Source organism: the organism of the source record quoted next, unplaced genomic scaffold (genome assembly GCF_019419815.1).
Source record: "Pyrus x bretschneideri cultivar Hongxiangsu unplaced genomic scaffold, Pyrus_bretschneideri_v1 Contig14, whole genome shotgun sequence".
NCBI classification, from domain to species: Eukaryota; Viridiplantae; Streptophyta; class Magnoliopsida; order Rosales; family Rosaceae; genus Pyrus; species Pyrus x bretschneideri.
Genome location: NW_025999435.1, coordinates 419,511 through 442,943, shown reverse-complemented (window position 1 = coordinate 442,943; position 23,433 = coordinate 419,511). Strand labels below are relative to the sequence as shown.

General features: G+C 37.2%; 3 protein-coding genes across 6 annotated transcripts; all 3 read left to right on the top strand.

Annotated features, from left to right (window-relative positions):
• Positions 1-5,902: 5,902 nt before the first annotated feature.
• Positions 5,903-7,348, top strand: LOC103963537 (glycine-rich cell wall structural protein-like). Its single transcript, XM_018651466.2, has one exon. The coding sequence runs from the start codon at positions 6,041-6,043 to the stop codon at positions 7,154-7,156; it is 1,116 nt and encodes a 371-aa protein (XP_018506982.2). The 5' UTR covers positions 5,903-6,040; the 3' UTR covers positions 7,157-7,348.
• A 2,231-nt stretch (positions 7,349-9,579) lies between these two features.
• LOC103963538 lies at positions 9,580-19,121 on the top strand. Its single transcript, XM_048579997.1, has 23 exons — positions 9,580-9,739; positions 9,862-9,945; positions 10,260-10,355; positions 10,457-10,532; positions 10,645-10,740; positions 10,853-10,926; positions 11,060-11,167; positions 11,274-11,411; positions 12,375-12,480; positions 12,684-12,892; positions 13,434-13,526; positions 14,463-14,561; positions 14,693-14,776; positions 15,095-15,190; positions 15,289-15,364; positions 15,476-15,571; positions 15,678-15,751; positions 15,898-16,005; positions 16,111-16,248; positions 17,791-17,896; positions 18,101-18,309; positions 18,625-18,732; positions 18,841-19,121. Exons 1-22 carry the CDS (start codon positions 9,668-9,670, stop codon positions 18,691-18,693), a joined length of 2,307 nt encoding a protein of 768 aa, XP_048435954.1. The 5' UTR covers positions 9,580-9,667; the 3' UTR covers positions 18,694-18,732; positions 18,841-19,121.
• Positions 19,122-20,944: 1,823 nt separating this feature from the next.
• LOC103963517 (protein disulfide isomerase pTAC5, chloroplastic) lies at positions 20,945-23,262 on the top strand. Of its 4 annotated transcripts, none has more exons than XM_009376344.3 (6): positions 20,945-21,630; positions 21,784-21,879; positions 21,984-22,094; positions 22,553-22,799; positions 22,928-22,980; positions 23,075-23,262. In XM_009376344.3, exons 1-6 carry the CDS (start codon positions 21,022-21,024, stop codon positions 23,168-23,170), a joined length of 1,212 nt encoding a protein of 403 aa, XP_009374619.2. In that variant the 5' UTR covers positions 20,945-21,021; the 3' UTR covers positions 23,171-23,262. The 4 variants fall into 4 exon arrangements, with proteins under 4 accessions (XP_009374619.2, XP_009374618.2, XP_009374620.2 ...); XM_009376343.3 differs by having other exon boundaries at positions 23,072-23,262; XM_009376345.3 differs by having other exon boundaries at positions 20,947-21,630; positions 22,943-22,980; positions 23,072-23,262.
• The last annotated feature ends 171 nt before the right edge of the window (positions 23,263-23,433 follow it).

The window sequence follows — 23,433 nt, the reverse complement described above, 5'->3', positions numbered from 1 at the left end:
AGAGGTGTGAGTCCATATAGAGCCATAGACTAGGTATGTGTATGTATTGGCATGCATGTGGCAATATGTTGTTATTTAAGAGTGCTTACTCACTAGCCTAGGGGAATTTCAATTAATTGTCTATATTCTCTCTTCAATGCTTCAATCTATCATTCCAAATTTTCCAATGAGGTGAGAACGGGTGGGATGCATATCCCTTAGACTTTGAACATGACTTTTGAGTGTTTATTCACCTTGCATGATATTGATTAACTTCACATTTGTTGTTTTTCTATTGAACCACATATCATGGTTGATAATTGGTGAGGATTCATTCCCCAAATTGTTTGGACGTGGCCTTTGGGTGCAAGGAACATCTTGCATATTATTCATTATTTCATAATTAGCTTCACACTTGTTGTTTTTCTATTGGACCACATTTCATTACTAAGGATTAGGACAACATTTGTTGTCCTGTGATTGGAACACATTTCATGGTGATGATTAGGTTAACAATTGGCGTGTTTCTATTGGAACACATTTTATGTCTAATGATTGGCAAACACTTGCTTTCTTTCTATTGGCACACTTGTGGAGATTCTTTGGAGAGGAAGATGCAATACAATCTCTATAAAGGAAGGAGCACTACTAAACGGAAGGACATAGAGGAAAGAGGAAGAAGAAAAGAGAGAGGAAGGAGAAAAGAAAAAGAACAACTCCAACAAGGAGTCATTCTCCCTTTCATATTACCTTCCTATTTTTCTTTTACATGTTCTTAGGGCTTAAAGTCATCTTTCATTGTATTTGTAAGTCTACCATATATAGTGAAATACAATGAAAGCAAACCCCAATGGATGTAGTCGATTTGGCGAACCACTTAAATCTTGTGTTGTTTATGCATTTACATTTTGAGATCATTGTTATGAGAGCACTTCCATCACACCATCAAAATCTCCATTTATTTCTCTTGGGAATGATGTACAACAAGTGTGAGACAAATCCCAAAAAAATACATGAGAACTTACCCAACAAATCTCTCCATCAAACTACTATCATTCTCATCTATCAAAAGAAAGATATCCAAAAACTAGAAATTTGTCCAGCCTATTTAACAGATCAAAACACTATCATTCATAGATTATATTATAATACTTCCTTCATGAGAGTTGTTTGTCTGTCTCTCTACCATGATATATCAAAATTTCAGAAAATCCAACGGTATGATCGTCCAATATGTCTGAAATACCAACTCCTGTCTCTAATCCTGGGGAAACTGGACAGCTTGTTTCAATTTCATTTCCTCCCTTTTGTTCTCTTTCTTCCTTCACCACTTCCCATTGCTCTTCTATAATATAGCTAAAATTCTACATATGTAATAGGAGTCGGATTGCTGAAAAACTTCCTTGAAAGTGAGGGAAAGAAACTAAAGATGTTGGCCATGCAAAGAGGTTGGCAGAGAAGGCTAGCTCAACAAAACATCAGCTATTTGAACTGGGGTACAAGTCAGCACATAGATTGAATTGTCGTGGTTTTTGGATATGTTATAGAGGAGATGATAAGGAACAACTTTCGTGAAGGAAGCGTTTCGATCGGAGCTCTTAAAAATAGGGTTTTGGTGCTCATATGGTAACGTATTGTTTATCATTTATGCTGATCTTAAAGATTATTACTTTGTGGTTAATATTATGATTATATTACTACTGTTATTAACTAATTTGATTTATGTTGAAGCTGACAGGCTTGTTAAAGAAAATGTGAGTATTCATATCTATGTGAACATGACATATACATATGCATTGCAGAGCAAAAAAAGAGAGTTCAGTTGTGTTGAGTTGTGTAAAGTGTTTGAGTTGTAAGGATATTTAAGGGCTGAAGTTTGCCATGAATATAAAATAATGAACCTTGTATATGTTAGGCGTAGGGTGCAGGGCTTGAGTATACAAATTGGTTGATTATAAAAATAATGAAATCCTTGTATATGTCAGGCGTCGGGGGAAGGGCTTGAATATAAAATTGGACGTCGGGGGAAGTGCCTGTATAATAAAGTGGAAACTGAGAGTTTAACTACAAAAATTGGGTTTAAGGGATGAACGGGAATTAACTCATATTCTAACGTACTTGGAGCCAAGTGGTATAAGTATGGTATGGGATGTGCAGGCTTAGGTGTCTTAGGTATGTGTTGATGGGATTAGAAGGGAGTGAGTACATTCATCAATCTCATCTACATATATTTCATGCATTTGAAAGAATTGTTACAATTTAATTATTATTTTGTTAGTAGTTTTTGTTGTGAATTAATTTGTGCATTATAGTTATTTTGATGCGTATTTTAAAATTTTGTATGTAAGATTTTGTTGATGTGTGGTGTAATTGTTATAATTTTATTTTATTTTCCACCATATCTTGGTTGTAGAATTTATTTCTATAGTTAAGATATGGATCACACCCTAACTCGTGAATAGTCTTTATTCGCGCGTCGGGTTGTGACACATTTACTTTGTTCTCTAAGGGTAGAATGTGTGTGGAAGGCTAAATAATGTTATTTAAAAAAAAATAATGAAGGTATTACAATAATTGAAAATAATTATTAAAGACCCAACTCTCATTTTTATTAAAGTAGCTTTTAAGAGCAATCTACATGCTGCTTTTAAAAGCTATTGTCTGGAGTCAATTGCTTTTAAAATAAGTAGGATATTTTACTTTTACCAAATACATTTTTATTGCTTAAATTTAAGGTGAAACATTTTTTAGTAAAAAAAGCAATACCAAACAGAGTTTTAGTCACTCGACCATTAATAACATTCGAGAACTTACTGGGGATAAACATGTCATATGTAGGTCTCAAAGAAACATGAAATTTGCATAAACACTACAATTCTTCAATCATAAGGGTCGCATTGAAACAATGTAGATGATATTATGATAACACACAAGGATTCACCACCGCAAAACGTTTAGCATCCTCCTCATAGTCTGCCAAACCCACAAACCAAAAAAATCATAATCTCGTATTTGAACAACAGTCATCGCTTTAACATTCGAGGTTGAGCAGCAAGTTCTAGTTGAGTTATTTTCACCGATAGGGAGAGGCCTCGACAACGAGTTTTCTCCTCTATTTTTCTCTCTCGAGGCTATCAACATGCTTTTAGAATAAATTCTGCTTAGTTTTTTCCTAGGTAAATATTTTTTTTTCTTTTAGGATTCCTAGGCTTGTAGACTCATTTGCCAAAAACATGCTATTGAAATTATTTCAATTCTTCTTGGCTTCCATTCATTTACGAAAACATTTGTCCTGTTGAATTTGGAATGACTTGGGAACTTTGTTCACCTTACATCTCTAATTTCGTGATTGCCTGGTGTTAGCTTGCTTCTCTGGAGAAATGTTTCAATATGTTGGGAATACAACCAGTACACATTAAGTGTAATAAATATACTAGTTGGAAATTTCTTTTTTCAAGTTTCCAACTAATTATATTATTACATTTGATATACTAGGCCGTGTTTCAGCACATTGAAAAATCTCTACTTTTTTGGGTTCTTGGAGGGTTTGCAATATTTGAGCAACTAGCTCTTCCAACATCGACTTGGCACCAATTTCATAATTTCGCCACTATTTGGGATAGTCGAGGTTGAAACTCTTTGCCTTTTTTTATGTCACGTGGCATTGTTGATAGTTCTCCTTAGTAGTCTCAAGGCTTTGATAGCTTGATTTGGGACCTTGCCATTGAACTCCCCCCTAACAGTTGCGTCCACGATGCTGTGAGATTGTGAATTTAACCATTCATAGAAGTGTTGTTAATTTATATCGTCACTAATTGGTACAAATTTTGGCCCAAATTTGATACGGTACGACTGGTGATTCTGTTAATAAATTAATTTGACAAAAATTTCACCCTTAAAACAATTCAACGAGAAATACTCCAAAAAGAAAAAAGAAAAAAAAAAAAAAAAAGAGTATTACATAAAATGTAATTAGAAACATTTGAAGTGGAGTCAAGATCTCATTGACATGATTCAGGGTGATATCCAAATTGATTCTGTGATAGAATGACTACTATTGTATTTGATATAAAATGACTTAGGCAGTAGTTGAAGTTAGTAGTATTTGTGTTTGCTCCCCGTGATTTGTAACCAGACGCGACGGTACCCCTAGTGACATTTTTTTTTTTTTGATAAAAGCGATAGTGTTGTATTCACTCAGGAAAAGACCAAAAGAAGTCTCAACCAAAGTACATAGTCCAGTTACGTAGAGTCCTCAACAAGGAGGTCAATGATTAAACTAGGAGGTTGGGCAAACCACTCACATTGGATGCCAACATTCAAACCAAACCTAGCAAGTCTATGAGCAATCGTGTTAGCTTGGCAACGGACATGGGTGCATAAATCTTCAATGATCACGCTGAGAATAATCTTCGTGTCTTATACTAACTGCCCAATTGTTGATGACATGCTAGTGGATGTATTACAAAGAGTCGTCACAATTTGAAGAGAGTCTCCTTCCAATAAAAAATTTATGAAACCCCTTTGAGTCCGCCCAAACTGAACATGCCCTTGTTGCCATAGCTTCTGCCTGCAAGGGAGAAAAGACATACTGGAAGTTCATGCAGGACGCAGCAACAAAATTAGCTTATCGTCCCTAATGATAACACCCAAACCCTCCCACTAGAAAATCCTTGCACCAAGCCCCATCGAAGTTGATATTCAGGCCACCAGAGGGAGGCATCTTCCATTTGGTAGGACTCAATGGGTATTGTTGGTCGTAAACGCAGAAGCTTGAACACGGACGAACTCTTGCCACCAGGTGATTTCTTTTGTAACACATAAGGGTTGTCTTCATAGATGGAACCAGTTTGAGCCTATATGGTTGTTTAAAACATTAGCATCCAATGTTCGTTTCAAAAAAAAAAAAAACCACATCAGCATCCAATGTAAATTAATGTTTCCATTCGAATCTAAAATAATTTTTATTATTTGACAATAAAAATGCAAATTAGAAACATATATAACCTCGCGCGCCACAAAGTATAAATGATACGTGTTAAATGTAGTTCCCTTTGGGAATACGATGGATGATAGGATGAAGAAGTTTCTAATATTAGATATGTATGTCCAATTTTAAAAGTGTATATAACTGTACTTTCGTTTTTAATAACGAAGTCTATGCATGTCTACTCTCGTAATTGAACTAGAGCGAAGGCAGTTTGGTCATCTTCACAAACATATAAACCCTAGATTTTAATCGGCGCCCAAAAGCACTCCAGACTGCAATATTAGTCATATGTATGTATGTTAATGAACTCACAAAATTACCAAAAAAGCAATTATAAATAATTTGTGTGATACATTTCATGAGAATCACAAATTATATAATAGAGAGAGAGAGAGAGAGAGAGAGAGAGAGAGAGAGAGAGAGAGGGAGCTGTGTATATGAAGATATAATGGTGGCGGGACGTTGTTTGGTTGGTCTATTGATGGCAGCAGAAAGCCCCCATTAAATGAAATCACATTAGTTAATCGATCGATCAAGTTGCAACTTGCTGCCGGGATGGCAAGTTTGGAAATTGGAAATTTGGCAACTCAACATTATTTATCAAAGTTGACCTCCAAATCCAATCCATCATTAATTTTTTAGTATTATAGTTCATGATCTCCTCTACACAGTACATGGATATATCTAGCATCATTCTCGATCAGAACAGAAAAAAAATTGAAAAGAAAAATAAATTAGGGTTTATATATATGGTGGAAAAGAAGGCAGCTGAGTCAAAACCCTAATAAGCAAGGGGGAGTCGGGACTTGATGTCAGAGGGTGTTGGACTTGGAGGGGGAGGACAGTTGGCCTAATAAATTACCTGGCCAATGCAGTTGAGCCCAATTTACTCCATCCAAGCGTCACAGCTCACTGGTGGGTGACTTTAACCTCTTTATCAGAGCGTCCTCATGTTTCAGTTTCACTACTGAGTCTGCTATATATTCATATGCTTTCATTTCGCTTGTGCACATCTAGCTGGTTCTTGTTCTTCAAGCGTTTCATTTGTTTGTTTCTTTGGGAGACGTGGTGATGAGGGTTCATCGTGTTTCAGGTTGTGTTGTGGTGCTTGCTTTCTTATTATTTGCTTTTCTTGTGAGTCATTTGGTTGTGGCTGATGGCCATGCTAGCCCTAGCAGTAAGAGTGTTAAGGATGATAAGCACCTTTTTCCGCGTCCCCGCCCGCACTTGTTTAAGAAAGGAGGTCTAGGGCATGGAAGGTTTGGTGGCGGTGGACTTGGTGGAGGCATTGGCGGTGGGGGAGGTCTAGGTGGAGGTGGAGGTCTTGGAGGTGGTGGTGGGCTTGGCGGAGGTGCAGGAGGTGGCTTGGGAGGTGGTGGTGGGTTTGGTGGTGGTGGTGGTCTAGGTGGGGGTGCTGGAGGTGGCTTAGGAGGTGGTGGTGGGCTTGGTGGTGGTGGTGGTCTAGGTGGGGGTGCAGGAGGTGGTGGGGGATTAGGTGGGGGCGCAGGAGGTGGCGGTGGTCTAGGTGGAGGCATTGGACATGGTGGTGGTCTAGGAGGAGGTATTGGACATGGAGGTGGTCTGGGTGGAGGTATAGGACATAAAGGTGGGCTTGGTGGTGGTGCTGGGGGTGGCTTAGGCGGAGGAGGAGGTGGTGGTCTAGGAGGAGGCATTGGACATAGAGGTGGTCTAGGTGGAGGTATAGGACACAGAGGTGGGCTTGGTGGTGGTGCTGGGGGTGGCTTAGGCGGTGGAGGGGGCGCAGGAGGAGGTGGTGGTCTAGGTGCAGGCATTGGACATGGAGGTGGTCTAGGCGGTGGAGGTGGACTTGGTGGTGGTGGAGGAGCGGGAGCTGGTGGTGGGTTTGGTGCCGGAGGTGGAGCTGGCGGAGGTGGTGGTCTTGGCGGCGGTGGTGGAGCGGGTGGTGGTGCAGGTGGAGGTTTTGGAGGTGGTGTTGGTGCAGGCGGAGGTCTTGGAGGCGGTGCTGGTGGTGGAGGTGGGTTTGGGGGTGGTGGTGGTGTTGGTGGTGGTTCTGGAGGAGGGTTTGGAGCTGGTGGAGGGTTTGGGAAAGGCGGAGGAGTTGGAGGTGGACTAGGTGGCGGTGGAGGTGGTGGTTTTGGTGGAGGAGGTGGTTTTGGTGGTGGTGCCGGGGGTGGAGCTGGATTTGGAGCTGGCGGTGGCCACTAAAGAGTGCAAGGATATATATGACCATGAGTTTATGTTGCATCTACCTACTGCAATGATGAATTGAGATTTAGAGGCCATATAATATAATGTGTTAATAGTATTAGCTTTGTCATGCAAACACTCTTCATGCAAGGGAAAGCACTGTCAAGTTGTCTACTTCTAATATATCCTCACCATATCATATTTCAAATATATTTTCAGTATTTTACATAGACTATTAATTAAGGGGCGATGGCGTTCGCGGTTTATTTTTTCTGAGCAATAATCTAATTTAATTTTAAATTAAATTATGAGAAGTAAAATTCAAACTTGAACGTAGAGATAAAAACTCAGTATTTCTAGTCAATTTAACTATCCTTATAATTGTATATAGTTGTATGTTTCCCTCTAATTTGTATGATTGTCCAACACATTGTCCTAATGGTATTGTGAAGTGATGATCGTTTTGTATGCAAATTAAATTAACTACATATAAAGCTAATAAGGCACATTGACTATATACAACCGCTCTACAACCAGCTTTCACTAAAGAAGCAATATAAATTGGATAGTGCTATTTATGCATCTAATTAAATCTTTCACATATTCTTGTTAATTTTGGATGATTGATTTAATTCATTCGATCTGATGGTCGAAATTAAAAGGGGTGTTGAAATATCCTAAATCGACCGTATCAAGAGTTTAAATATCTTGATTATAGTCTAACTAATACCGATGTCTTTTGTGATAAAACTCCATACCTAATGGATTATGTAGGTGCTAATTTACAAATTGGGGACAATATCGTTGTTGGAAGTAGGCCTTCTGCTTATCTCTGTGATAATTTCGCAAAGAATGTGTGAGAAGTAAAAATAAGTGTGTAGATATCACTAAATAAGGGAAGTCCTAAAATAGCTTTCTAGTATTTTTATCTAAAATTTAACTAAAAAAATTAAAAAACATAATTGGAGATGCTCTTAATTAACTAAAGGTGCTTTTTAGTCTTAACCGTCTTTTTATTAATAGAACAACGTTGCACTGTTTTTGCTTTCTCGCTTTATATACATGCATTTACTTGCTTTCGTATGAGGATGAGATAGAATGAATATGAATCAAACAATTTCCATTAGTTATCATATAGCTTCATGTTCTAGGTAATGTCATACCAAGTATCAACGACCTTTTAATTACTTAGAAGTTGGCCACTTATTATATAGGAATCAAACTCACAAGTTCAATATTGAACTCAAAACTTAGAATCACTCTCGTAAAACTCAAATTTTCCTGCTGTAAAAGTTTGATTCCTATAAATATGAAATCAAACACCATTTTAGAAGGCCTTAGTAAACACATAATACACATTCATTGCAAGTCATTCCTAGCGGATGCATATACATGCAAATTCTTTAATCATAACCTAGCAATTGCTGACATACTATGCATATGTTGAGCAATTGTGAGGAGTTGTAGATAAGAAAAGTGGGTTTGTAAGAATTTTAATGTTTTAATATTTGAGTATAGGGAGACTAAATTTGGAGACTAAATTTTAGAAGCTAAAGGACATAGAAGTTGATTGATTTATTACTTAAGTGTTGATAGACGTGCTCATTTTTATTGATGATACATCATTTAATTTACAATTTTAGCCTCTAAATTTAGTTTCCCTATCATTACTCTTTAATATTTTATTTAATAGTTTGATAGGAATTGTTATTAGCACTCCAAAAATCTCATTTGGCACTCCTCACATGTGTATTTTTCTTTCTAATTATAGAAAGTTTGGAGTGCCAAATAAGATTTTTAGAATGCTAATAATAATTCCCTAGTTTGATATCCATACCCCTAATGATTAAACCGTTATTTAATAAAATAAGGGCATAGCTTGAAAAAAATTGGACATAAATGGTATTTTTACGGGGAAGAGAAAAGGCTTGAGTTTGAGTCTTCAGGGAAGTTGATAGTGAAAGTTTTTGATAACTTTGTTACTAATTTCCGGCATTTCGTGTTTGTTTATTTCGTGTTGTTTATAAACAGAATCGTTCATATACAAATAATTATGTAAAGATCATTTTTGTAAAAAATTAATTAAAAATAAGATCATTTAATCAATTAATTGTAGCAAATATATTAACGGTTTATAATTTTTTTATTGAATTCCTCTATAAATTTTTATATAGTTCAAAAACCACAACCTTATGTTTTATTATTATTTTTTTGCATAGATTCTTTTTACAGAGTGCGTGAGTAGTGATATGAAAAATTACAATTATTAGTACAAAATTTGCGATTCATTTGATATCCTGAAGAGAAACTTCCTCCTCACTCTTCGTGAATACTAATGTTGGGTTTTAGTCCCAAACCATCAGACAAAAAAAATAAAAGAGAAAAAAGAATGCAGCCTGATACGACGTCGCTCTTGGCTTCTTTCTTGAAATCAAAAAGGATTTTGTAAATAAATAATCAGGACAAGTCAGTTCGCCCCTCCTTCCTCATTCCAAGAAGCAGAGCCACAGATCGGATCCTCTCTCCGCCATGGATTTACTAGCACGCACAATCTGCTTCTACTTACTCACAATTGCTTCGTTTATCTCCTCTAATGCTAAGGTTCGCCTCTCTCTCTCTCTCTCGCTCTCACTATATATATTATATATATCTGTGTGTATCTATATATACATGACAATGATAGGTCGCCGATCTGATTACCGTTTCGTTCGATTTTGAATCAGGCTGACGGTACTGCCTCCGTCTTCTTCATCGATAGCTCCACTCATCATTTTCTTCGTAACCCTTCCTCAAACGATGTTGTCAAGGTAATTCCAGCAATTGCTTCATGATTCAGAATTCCCCAATTCAATTTAATTATATAAAGTTCACAACTTCACATATTAAATTCAGTCTAATTGAACTTGAAATTGTTAGAAATTTGATCGTGTCAATATATTTCTCGTTTCCCCCTCCAAAGGGATTCCTGGGATTTTTTGGCGGAATTTTAAGCATACCTCATTTTGTTATATTTGATATTGGTACTGCAAGGGTATTTTTTCAGTTGCTTCATCTAGATATTGAATACTTGCAGATTTTTCTTCGTTTATCTGCTAATACTACTTGCCTTTTGCTTTCGCAGCCTGACTCAATGTTGCTCTCAGAAGTCAGTGCAGCCGTGTCAGTCTTGCTTGGATTTGCACCACCTTCCACGCTCTCAGCTGCTGGTTCAGCTAAGGTGTTGTGGATAATAAGTAATGTGAAGTTATTTTCTCTAGTTACCCCCATCGTTTTACTCAAAGGTCTAATTTATCATATTTTGTTGTTGCTTTGCGGTAGTTGAATGAGGTTCTCGTGCCTAATCCATTCAATAGGCCTCGTGCTGTTGTTGCGCTTGAAGTCGGAGGAATTGGTGGTATATAACTTTGTCTCTAAAATAGTAAAATGCATGTTTACTTATGACACTTTTACCATTACTGTATTACTTTGTGCACTTATTATAAACATGGATGTCAAAATACATGCAGATCATGCTCTTGTAGTCAAAGACAATGTCATGTTCAGCAGTGCCTATAGTTCCAGGATTGACCTTGGCTCAAGCAAAGCTGACGTCGAGCTTCCAGGTATATTACCTTTCTAAATGAGTAATTTGTCAAACTAGTGCAAGGACATTACTATTAGTCTATTCCTCGTTTAGAATTATGTAAATTTTGTTCATTATACGTGTTGTTGCAGATGAAGGTGAAGTTTCTGTGTTTTCTTTGGATGAACAATCCACAGATTATACTGACAAAGACATTGGAGATTTTGTGAGTCTGGCTTGAAGATATTCTATTTCCTGTTTCGTTTTTTATGCTCATCTATTCCACATTCCTGGTTTTTTTATTCTCGTATACATGAAATGACTTTTAATTTTAATGTCAAGATTTTTGTCTTCTTTAGGCAGCTTGGATGAGTGGTTCATATGTTGTTGATACATTAGAACCACTAAATGGAGAGTTGAGCATCCCTTTGGCCAATGGCGACAACTTGAAGCTTCATATGTCAAAGGTCTTCTGAGATTCACTATACATGTTCTTTTGTTTTGATATGCATTGTGTACATGTTGTAAAGCTGGTGGCTTATATTGGAAGGCTTGCATCGTATACGTTTACAGGAATCAGATAGGATATTCACAACTAGCCTTCTGTCTCTCATCCGCAACTTTAAAAGGGCACAAGAGATGCATCAAGATTTGTCACACAACATCCATAGCCCAGCTGAGTTATTAACAGGCCGTTTTGATGGAATCAAGGTGTTATTTTCTTCCTTTTTTGGATGACTTCAAAGTTTAAAATGGATGTCAGCAAATATGTTTGCTGGTAGAATTAAAGCATCCAGCTCCATACTCATCACTACGGAAACAAAATTCAACAGAACTATTTTATTGTATAACGGTCAATTTTATTTGCAATGTTTTTACCGAAACAAGTAGGTCCTTTAATTGTAGGTGTTAAATAGCGAGGAGTATTGGTGTAATTCTGTAATTTCAGTTTACAGATTTGTTACTCGTTTAAAAGTGATTACGGATTAGGGAAAATTCCGATCCAGCTACTCGTTTAAAAGTGAGAAAAGAAAATTGTGGTTAGAAACAAGGACAAACTAGATCTAAAAATCGTCTTTCAATCCTGGTCCAGGAAATAAACTTTTTGTATTTAACTGTGCTATGTTGTGGGTTGTGTGGATTAAACGAAGTACAGTATTTTTCTTTTAAATTGTACCAGTGGAGGGTATGTAGGGTGGAATTTGCTTTAGGGCATCATTGTGTGCTTTGACTCCCTCTGGATTTGGGATATACTATTCTGTTATTCATGTGAATTGGAAGGCCGCAGTGTTAAAGTTCATTATGGTTAGCTTGTGGGATGTTTTGTGGTTCTAATTAAAGATACGTTTGGTCATTTTATGTTTTTCATACGTAACAGTTTACCGGTTAGAGGTCTGTTTGTTTTCTTTGTAGGCTGCTTCTTCACTTTGATTAGTTGATACATATTCAATAAAATATTTGTTTTCTCCTTAAGAATAAAAGAGTATATCAAAATATAGTATCGAAACAGCATTGCATAAGTTTCATATATTTGGTATATTTGCATATATAATCGTGCACACACAGCCAAATCTTATGCATGCACTTTCTTGTCTGTGTGTTCTTTTATTTATTCTTATTGTGTGTCTGTATCGAGTTCCATAGCTTAATAAAAATTTGAAAACCTTATGATAGGTTTTGCAAGAGCAGTACGGAACTGATGGAGCTACTCAACATGGAGTGGAGCTACTGCTTGCTACACTGTCCAAGATATTTGATTCACTTGAAAATGCATACAAAGGTGATCATTTTGGTTTTAAACTTTATTAGTTAATTCTTGTTCTTTTAGGGCAATTATTGTTTCTAGAATGACCGTTGCCAATTTTATGTGTATATCTGCCATATATTTGGTACTTTATGAACATATATTTTCTTCATTCAATAGTTCATTTGAAATTTTTCGTCGTCATCTTCAGAAATAATGTTAAATTATCAATTTTGCAGGTCAAATTGTTGGAGCTATCCTTTTCAATGGTGTTGCACCTGTGGAGTCGGGAAAGATGTTGAATGTGATGTATGCTAGTCGATCATATGCTCGTTTGTTGGCTGAAAAAGAAGGCCTAAATAATACAAAAATTGTGCAAGTGTTATTGGTTAGGCGTACACTTGCTTGGATCACAGGAATTATTCTTATCATTTCAACTCTTTTGGGGGTAAGTTTCACTTGTCATTAAAGATCATAGTCGCAGCTGAAAACGAAAAAGGAGAAAAAACCATGAACAAAACCCATCGGCCATGAACCACTTTTTGTATGATGATTTGCTTGACTTTGGACATGACATTACAAACTTAAGGATGAAACAATGAAACTAATTCTACTTGAGCTACTTTTTATCGATGTTTTCTTGGATGTACAAAAGTGAATCATCTAACAATTGTTAAATATATTTTTTTGACTGATCATGTGGGTCAATGAGGTGTTTACCTGTTTTGTGATTAGAAGGATGTTTACCTGTTTTGTGTCTGTTCTTCATGTAGGTATGCTTCCTTGTGAATATGCCAGTCACCAGGGATACGTTACTCTACTCTAACGTCAAGCTGGACTGAGCATGGCAGGCAGCTATTTGGTCAATGTTTGAGGCCCAGGTTGCCGCTAAACCTTTTCTGATGTGTTTTACGTAATTGCATTCTTGTATGCATCCTTGATTAATATTGTTGGGATTCTGTTGATTGATGATATTGAACATGGTTCAGGTTTTTGTAGCCCATCAGACGCTCGCTCATTCACGCATGGTAGACATGAATTGCGTATTTACCTTTATGGAAAAGTTGATTGTTCGATACAGGGTAATGTAAAGCATGGTTTAGGCGCTAGGTGTATAAGTAAGAAGATTCATGGTATGTTAAGTCAATTATTATGTGGATTAGAGTTACAGAGGAGATTCTCTATGATGTATGTATTTGGTGTATTAAATTCTATCTTCCAAGTTTTAAATAAAGCAAATAATTCAATCTTTTCTTCATCATCATCCCCTTCGACAATTTGCCTTGCATTTCCCACTTTTAACACTTGTAATATTGATTTGGGTGATACTGGTAGCATCGCCGTTTTCCCTTCGAAATTTTGATTATTTGTTCACGTTGGTGTCAAACAAAGCTTATGCCCGTAAGTCGTACGTGTTTTCATTCAATATTCATAAGGGCATAACTTTAAATAAAAAAGGAGAGGACATAATGATATTTTTGAAAGAGAAAGACTCGACTCTTTTAAGATACTTTATACTAATTTACGGAACACTCTGATTATTACTGCTTATAAATTGAAATATTTCATATTATAAATCATTTTGTAAAAATTATATTTGTAAAAATTCAACTAAAATAAGGTCGTTTAATCAATCAACTGTAACAAATAGATGGACATTTTGTAATTCTTTTACTGAATTCTCCATATATTTTTATATGGTTCGAAGACGATCTTATATTTTATTGATTTTTTGCATAGATTATTTTTACAGTGTGCACGAGTAAGAATATGAACAATTACGACAATTAGTACAAAATTCGTGATTCATTGATAACTTGAAGACTAGCGTTTGCTCACATAAATACTCCTAATGATTAGGTTTTAGTTCCAAACTATCTGACAAAAGAAAAAAAAAAAAAAGAAAAAAAAAAAAAAAAAAGGAAGAGTATAGACTGATACGACGTCGCTCGCGGCTTCTTTCTTGAAATCAAAAGGAACGAATCAGTTCGCCCCTCCTTCCTCATTCCAAGTAGCAGAGCCACAGATCAGATCCTCTCTCTCCCATGGATTTACTCACACGCACCATCTGCTTCTACATACTCGCCATTGCTTCGTTTATCTCCTCCAACGCTAAGGTTCGCCTCTCTCTCTCTCTCTCTCTCTCTCTCTCTCTCTCTCTATATATATATATATTTGTGTGTGTATATATCTATGTGATAATGATAGGTCGCCGATCTGATTACTGTTTTGTTCGATTTTGAATCAGGCTGACGGTACTACCTCTGTCTTCTTCATCGACAGCTCCACTCATCATTTTCTTCGTAACCCTTCCTCAAACGATGTCGTCAAGGTAATTCCCGCAATTGCTTGTTGATTCAGAATTCCCCAATTCAGTTTAATTATGTAAAGGTCACAACTTCACATATTAAATTCAGCCTAATTGAACTTGAAATTGTTAGAAATTTGATCGTGTCAACGTATTTCTTGTTCCGCCCAAAAGGGATTCCTGGGATTTTTTGGCGGAATTTTAAGCATACCTCTTGTTGTTATATTTGATTTTGGTACTGCAAGGGATATTTTTGTTTTTCAGTTGTTTTATCTAGATATTGAATACTTGCAGATTTTTCTTCATTTATCTGCTAATACTACTTGCCTTTTGCTTACGCAGCCCGAATCAATGTTGCTCTCAGACGTCAGTGCAGCTGTGTCAGTCTTGCTTGGATTTGCACCACCTTCCACGCTCTCAGCTACTGGTTCAGCTAAGGTGTGGATACTAAGTAATGTGAAGTTATTTTCTCTAGTTACCCCCATCGTGTTACTCAAAGATCTAATTTGTCATATTTTGTTGTTGCTTTGCGGTAGTTGAATGAGGTGCTTGTGCCTAATCCATTCAATAGGCCTCGAGCTGTTGTGGCGCTTGAAATCGGAGGAATTGGTGGTATATAACTTGGTCCCTAAAATAGTAAAATGCATGTTAACTTATACACTTTTACCATTATTATATTACTTTGTGCACTTATTATAAACATTGATGTCAAAATACCTGCAGATCATGCTCTTGTAGTCAAAGACAGTGTCATGTTCAGCAGTGCCTATAGTTCCAAGATCGACCTTAGCTCAAGCAAAGCTGACATCGAGCTTCCTGGTATATTACCCTTCTAAATGAGTAACTTGTGAAACTAGTGCAAGGACATTAGTCTATTCCTCATTTAGAATTATGTAAATTTTGTCCATTATACGTGTTGTTGCAGATGAAGGTGAAGTTTCTGTGTTTTCTTTGGATGAACAATCGACAGATTATACTGACAAGGAGATTGGAGATTTTGTGAGTCTGGCTTGAAGATATTCTGTATTATGTTTTGTTTTTGATGTTCATCTATTCCACATGCCTGGTTTTTTTATTCTCGTATACATGAAAATGAACTTGAGTTTTTGCTTTAATTTTAATGTTAAGATTTTTTTCTTCTTTAGGCAGCTTGGATGAGTGGTTCATATGTTATTGATACATTAGAACCACTAAATGGAGAGTTGAGCATCCCTTTGGCCAATGGCGACAACTTGAAGCTTCATATGTCAAAGGTTTTCTGAGATTCACTACAACATGTTCATTTGTTTGATATGCATTGTATACATGTTGTAAAATGGTGGCTTATATTGGAAGGCCTGCATCGTATATGTTTACAGGAATCAGATAGGATATTCACAACTAGCCTTCTGTCTCTCATCCGCAACTTTAAAAGGGCAACAGAGATGCATCAAGATTTGTCACACAACATCCATAGCCCAGCTGAGTTATTAACAGGCCGTTTTGATGGAATCAAGGTGTTGTTTTCTTCCTTTTTTGGATGACTTCAAAGTTTAAAATGGATGTCAGCAGATATGCTTGCTGGTAGAATTAAAGCTTGATATTATGTATATTTAAGTTAGGTTACTAATGTAACTGTTAAGAATTTCAAAGCTGTATGTGCTCTGAGTTGTGGCAAAGTAGTAACCAACAAAAAGTATTTTTGCTGCCTGTACATATGTATATGTTTAGGGTTTTTTTTTTTTTTTTGGGGGGGGGGGGTGAGGGGGTGAGGGGGTGGGTGGTGGTGGAATATGTTTTTTTTTTTTAAGGATCATAAAATAGCAGACCACTATCAGACTTTGCATTTTTGTTTAGATCCTGCATCCACAAAGAGAAAGCATAACCAAAGGAACCCCTAAGTCTATTGTGACAGGCAAGCCACAGTTTCTCAGTTAATATAAGTGATAACGTACTCTTCTGTTAAGAGTATCCTTCGACGGTTTTTTGTACTTCATTTGTGGAACTCCATAGTACTGAAAATTTCTGGATTCTGGAAATCTTAAACCATCCACATTCTTGTATGCATAATATAGTTTAGAGATCTATTTGCTTGTGGGGTACTTCTCTTTTTTTGGGGTATGGTTATCACCACCGACCCACTGCTCAAACATGGTTGACTCCAAGTAATAAAGAACATATTTTGAAGTGTGGTTGTTTGCTTTATGCTCTTTTTTGTTTTGTTCTTGTTAATAAGAAACAAAACATGCTTGCAGTGGACCAGTAGTTCACTAGAGGTACAAAATGTATCCATAACATCCAGCTCCCTACTCATCACTACGAACACAAAAATACAACATACCTATTTCATCGTGTAATGGTGTCAATTTTGTGTGCAATGTTTTTACCGAAACAAGTAGGTCCTTTAATTTAGGTGTAAAATAGTGTGGAGTATTGGTGTAATACTGTAATTTCAGTTTACAGATTAGTTACTCGTTTAAAAGTGATTAGGGATTTTGGATCCAACTACTCGTTTAAAAGTGAGAAAAGAAAATTGTGGTTAGGAACAAGGACAAACAAGATCTAAATATATACCAGTGGAGGTATGTAGGGTGGAATTTACTTTTGACATCATTGTGTGCTTTGACTCCCTCTGGATTTGGGATATACTATTCTATTATTCATGTGGATTGGAAGGCCAGTGTTAAAGTTCATTTTGGTTATCTCGAGGGATGTTTTGTGCTTCTAATTAAAGATACTTTTGGGCATTGTATGTTTCTTCATCTATAGCAATTTACTGGTTAGAGGTCTGTTTGTTTTCTTTGTAGGCAGCTTCTTCACTTTGATTAGTTGATATTTTTTTTTTTTTTCTCTTTAAGAAGAAAAGAGTATATCAAAATATAGTATCGAAACTGCATTGCATAAGATTCATATATTTGGTATATGTGCATATATTAATTGTGTACACGCAGTCAAATCATATGCATGCACTTCCTTGACTCTATTTTTTGTTTATTTTTATTGTGTGTCTGCATCGAGTTCCATAGCTTAATAAAAAAAACTTCAAAACCTTATGATAGGTTTTGCAAGAGCAGTACGGAACTGATGGAGCTGCTCAACATGGAGTGGAGCTACTGCTTGCTACACTGTCCAAGATATTTGATTCACTTGAAAATGCATACAAAGGTGATCATTTTGGTTTTAAACTTTATTAGTTAATTCTCGTTCTTTTAAAGCAATTGTTGTTTCTACAAACATCGTTGCCAATTTTATGTATATATCTGCCATATATTTGGTACTTTCATGAATATATATTTTCTTCATTCAATAGTTCATTTGAAATTTTTCGTCGTCGTCTTTAGAAATAATGTTAAATTAACAATTTTGCAGGTCAAATTGTTGGAGCTATCCTTTTCAATGGAGTTGCACCTGTGGAGTCGGGAAAGATGTTGAATGTGATGTATACTAGTCGATCATATGCTCGTTTGTTGGCTGAAAAAGAAGGCCTGAATAATACAAAAATTGTGCAAGTGTTATTGGTTAGGCGTACACTTGCTTGGATCACAGGAATTATTCTTATCATTTCAACTCTTTTGGGGGTAAGTTTCACTTGTTCTTAAAGATCAGAGTCAGCTGAAAACGAAAAAGAAGAAAAAACCATGAACAAAACCCATTGGCCATAACATCTGATGCTTTGCTGGACTTTGGCCAGGACATGACAAACTTAAGGATGAAACAATGAACCTAGTTCTACATGAACCACTTTTTATCTGAAGTTTTTCTTGAATGTACAAAAGTGAATCATCTAACGATTGTTTAATTATAGTTTAGACCGATCGTGTGGATCAATAATGTGTTTACCTGTGTGGTGGTTAGAAGGATATTTACTTGTTTTGTGTCTTTTCTTTATATAGGTGTGCTTCCTTGTGAATATGCCAGTCACCAGGGATACGTTACTCTACTCTAACGTCAAGCTGGACTGAGCATGGCAGGCAGCTACTTGATCAATGTTTCAGGCCCAGGTTGCCGCTAAACCTTTTCTGATGTGTTCTACGTAATTGCATTCTTGTATGCATCCTTGATTAATATTATTGGGATTCTGTTGATCGATGATATTGAACATGGTTCAGGTTTTTCAAGCCCCTATCAGATGCTCGCTCATTTACGCACGGTTGGCATAAATTGGGTATTTACCTTCATGGAAAAGTTGATTGTTCGATACAGGGTTGTTTTTTGTAAAGCATGGTTTAGGTACTTAGTGTATGAGCAAGAAGATTCATGGCATGTTCAGTCAATTATTATCTGGATTAGAGGGTTGTAGAGGAGATTCTCTATGATATATGTATTTGGTGTATTAAATTCTATCTTCCAAGTTTTGAACAAGGCAAATAATTCAATCCTTTCTTCTTCATCATCCAGTCCTTTAACAATTTGCCTTGCATTTCAGGGTACGCCTTCCCACTTTTAACATTTGTAATATTGATTTGGGTAATACTGGAAGCATCATGATCCAGTCCTTTGACAATTATTATTTATCACCGTGTAAAACTAGTACATGGTGATAAATAATGAGAAAATGTCAACAGAACCTGCCCAAGCTAAATTATCTTGAGTGCTCTAGAGAAACTGCCCAAGCCGTCATAGGAAGCGGCCTCACTTTCACACTCATATAGGTGAACCATCAAGTGTACGTTGCAATCAAGCACGCCACTCCACATATAAAGACTCTGGTATCCATTAAGAACATAAGATCAATCTTATACATTGCAGTAGATGCACTGTCTACATCATAGGGAGACTCCATAATAATCTTTTATATAAATTGATAGTGCACGCTAGATCAACAAGTGACTTATTCTAACGCATGAGAACCTACTTCTTAGAATCTCCATTCAGATCTGATCGCGAGCTTTTAGCTTAGTGTGTTTGTCAGAGGATTAAATAGATCTAATTCTGACCTCAAAGGGCTTGTATCCAATACACATGGATAAGTTATTTAGCTTAAGCTATCAGAGACACAGATAAACTAAGTCTCTTCCACCAATAGTGGAATATCTCAAAACGGACGAAACCATTCCAAAGGATTTTCTAACCACCTGTTGTTGCCCATGTCTTCAAATTGAGGCATTGGCAATTAGAGAAGGGCTTATCTTGGCGATAGAAAGGAGCTGGCATAATATTTGATCGAAAGCGACTCTCTCCAGATTGTTGCTGCCTGGCAAGAGGGTTCTCCTAATTCGTCCTATGTTGGACCAATTGTGGAAGTTGCCAAACCTTTGATGGTGCGTCGCCAAGCAAATGAAGTTGCTCACCTCCTCACTCGAATAGCTCTGCTTTGTGACAATTCTCTCTCGGTTGAATTTTGAAGAGCCCCCTGACCTTATAGCAGATCCGGTCTTTGAAACGTCTAGTGGGTAGTTTGTTGTTACAGCTGTTAGCTAATTATGTTTAGATGAGAGCTATTTGTTTTACGAAGCTTATAAATTATAATGCGCCTAAAATGACACATAAAATGTTTTTATAACGATATTTTAATACTTCGAAAAAGTAAATTAAAAGTTGTGGCAATAAGTTTTTGCTGTTACGCTTTCACTATTTGTAGAAAAATGTATTATTATTAAAAGAGAGGGAGTGTTCAAACTATCACATTGACGTAAGGGAGAGTATTTCAAAAATAGAAATCAATTAAAATGTATATTTATGAGAAAAAAAAATATTTTTGCTCACCACCCTAAAGTGATTTTTTTTACCATCACTAACTTCATTACCTTTGAATAAATTTGATTTAATCTATTTTATCTAAAACTACATTAATGAAACCTTCTTTGTCAACTAAAATAGGGTGAAAAGACATTTTTGTCTTCTATCACAACAAAAAAAGTTAAAAACAGTAACATAATTTCACAAAACAAATTTTGCTTTTTTTTTTAAACCTCACCTACATGTTAAAAAAAAAACAACCTATCTCCCTCTTTCCTCACTCCCATGTTATCTCTCACTCTCTTCATTTCTTTTTCAATTTTAACAATCAAAGTAAAAAATTTCACACACCTTATATGTGAGTATATACTACTTTTATTAGACAAACCTTAAAATTTACCGAAAACTTTTCGCTAGAGTTTCTTATAAAAATCGATTTAGCATGGTGAACAAAAATGCTTCCAACGGTTGGAAGCGGCGGTTGCCAAATGGTGACAGTTGCGTGAGCCACTTGATTGATATCCACTCAAATACGTATCACTGCTTTCACTCCTTCACTCACTCATATCTTCTTCTTCTGCATTTCAATTTTCGCCTGTGATTTCTCACGGATGTCTGCAGCTTCCTCTCTCGTTCTCTTTCTTCACCCTCCTCCTCCTCCTCCTCCTCCTCCTCTCCTCCCCAGGCGCCACCACTACTACACTCTCTCCCCACTTTCCCTCTCCTTCAAATCCCTAAAACCCCCCAACACCATCTGCTTCTCTTCAAATTCTTCCCACGACGCAGCCGAAGAGTCCCGGTGGCTCCGCGAAGAGCAGCGATGGCTCCGCGAGGAGCAGAGGTGGCTCCGGGAGGAACAGCGCTGGGCGCGCGACCGCGACGCGCTCCTCCGTGAAATTGCGGAGCTCAAGCTCAAAATCCAGGCTCTGGAGCGCCAGGGAGGACTGGGAGGAGGGGCTTCGGTGGTGTCGGAGTCCGACACCATCGCCAGCGTCGCCGGTTTGCTGCAGATGCTAAAGGAGAAGAATCTGATAGCGGAGACAGGGTCGAGCTCCAAACCCCTGGAGTTGAATCATCAGGAAATTCAGGAGATTCAGGAGATTCAGGAGAAGGAGGTGATTGCGGTTTCGGAAGTGAAGCAGGAGGAGAAGAAGACGAGGAGGAGGAGCAGAAGTGCTTTGCGGAAGGGACTGGAAGGTGAAGAAGTCCGAGCAATGCAGGTCTGCTTTTGAAAGGCGAGTTTTGATTTTTCGGATTCTAGGATTCCTTCTGTTTAACCAAAATGCATCAACATATTTCAATTGGGTTTTCTCTTTCTTATTCTGCATTCAGAAATGTTCCGATATTCGAGTGATTTAAATTGTTGATGACAGGAAGCATTGCTTAAACTCGGTTTTTACTCGGGTGAGGAAGACATGGAGTTTTCCAGCTTCTCAACCGGAACAGAACGCGCTGTCAAAACTTGGCAAGTAAGTTTCAGATTTCGTTGTATACGACTGCATAAGGGTAAACAAAATAATGGCAGTGGAAAGTGTTGTGTAGGTTACTGAACTTGTAGTAACTTGTTCGACAGGCCTCCTTAGACATTCCTCAAGACGGAATAGTGACTGCAGAACTTCTTGAACTATTATTTGCGGATCCAACAATTGAGGTTGCAGATGACAAAAGGGCGACTACTCCAAAGGTATGTTGGAACCATGAGGTTCTAGGCTAGCAGCATTCATATATTAGTTACCGGACAAACCGCGTAAGTCTTTACTAAAAGGAAGAAACTAATGTTTAAGTTTCAGTACCAATATATCGTACTCTGTAATCATGCTTAGAACTAACATAATTGGTTTGGAAAATCATCACCTGCATTCCTCACTTAGGAGAAAAATAATAGTTTGCTCGATGAGGAACCAACAACTCGTCTTACAGTTCAACTTGAAATGAATTGAGCCTTCGAGTACCAACGAAGAAGCACTAGTACTTAATGAAACGGACCTAAATATCTGACTCTATTCTGCTTACACAGACAGGAGGTTTTGTAGTTCCACTTCACGAGACGAGTAGTTAACAAAGAAATAAACTCAACATCACACAACATTGCCTTAAGCACATTGTGGTTCTTGTAATGGTTGAGTGGGTTCTGTTGCGTAGGAAGATGCAAATGGAGCTGCAGTTACTTCTGCAACAGAAATTACAGAGGTCCAGCAAACAGTAGTGAAAGAAGAAGACGGTACAGAAGTAGAGGTATCCCACCATCGAGTTTTTCTTCTAGGAGAGAACCGCTGGGAAGATTCTTCTAGACTTATCACCAACAAGAAAAAAGGTGGTGATGGCAAGACTGCGGGTGCCTCAACAAGGTGCCTTACTTGCCGAGGGGAGGGTCGCTTATTGTGTACAGGTACTCCCTCTCTGTCTTCCGACCTTCTCACTAAATTTAACCCTTCTTCGTATGCGTGTTTATATCTTTCTTTGATTTGATTTCCAAATATAATGTTGAACACCGATGGCTTTTAGTAACTGAAGCAGTTTTTACATGTGCAGAATGTGACGGAACTGGCGAGCCAAACATTGAAGAACAGGTGAGATGATTTTACGTTAGTTATTATTTTTCTCATTCTTCTGTTCCCAGAATCATCCAAGATTAACTTGTAATATTGGGTTGAATGATAGCAGTTCTTGGATTGGGTGGAGGAGGGAGCAAAGTGTCCATATTGTGAAGGTCTCGGGTATACGATTTGCGACGTATGTGATGGGAAACCAGTAGCCTAGGCACGAAATACGTACTTGTATAATTCGGTACATGTGCAGTTTTATGCTATAGTGCATGTATTTGGTTGTTCAGTGGTAAAGTATTTTGCATTCATATACAAGGGCAGCAAATGTAGATCTACGGTTTATTCTCCCCCGCATCGTCCTACAAAATCTCGGTTCACAGTGCAGATTATGTTCATATTTCGTGTCGTTTTATGCTTCCGCTTAGATGCAGTTTACTTAAGGTATAATAAGGGAGTTTTAACGAAACAGTTCTAGTA

Bases quoted from the DNA above. Each gene is read 5' to 3' on its own strand.
- LOC103963537 (XM_018651466.2), top strand. From the start codon at position 6,041: ATGAGGGTTCATCGTGTTTCAGGTTGTGTTGTGGTGCTTGCTTTCTTA.
- LOC103963538 (XM_048579997.1), top strand. From the start codon at position 9,668: ATGGATTTACTAGCACGCACAATCTGCTTCTACTTACTCACAATTGCT. The intron at 9,740-9,861 runs GTTCGCCTCTCT...ATTTTGAATCAG, and splicing joins TTATCTCCTCTAATGCTAAG to GCTGACGGTACTGCCTCCGT. The intron at 10,533-10,644 runs GTATATAACTTT...AAATACATGCAG, and splicing joins TGAAGTCGGAGGAATTGGTG to ATCATGCTCTTGTAGTCAAA.
- LOC103963517 (XM_009376343.3), top strand. From the start codon at position 21,022: ATGTCTGCAGCTTCCTCTCTCGTTCTCTTTCTTCACCCTCCTCCTCCT. The intron at 22,800-22,927 runs GTACTCCCTCTC...TAACTGAAGCAG, and splicing joins GGGTCGCTTATTGTGTACAG to TTTTTACATGTGCAGAATGT. The intron at 22,981-23,071 runs GTGAGATGATTT...GTTGAATGATAG, and splicing joins AGCCAAACATTGAAGAACAG to CAGTTCTTGGATTGGGTGGA.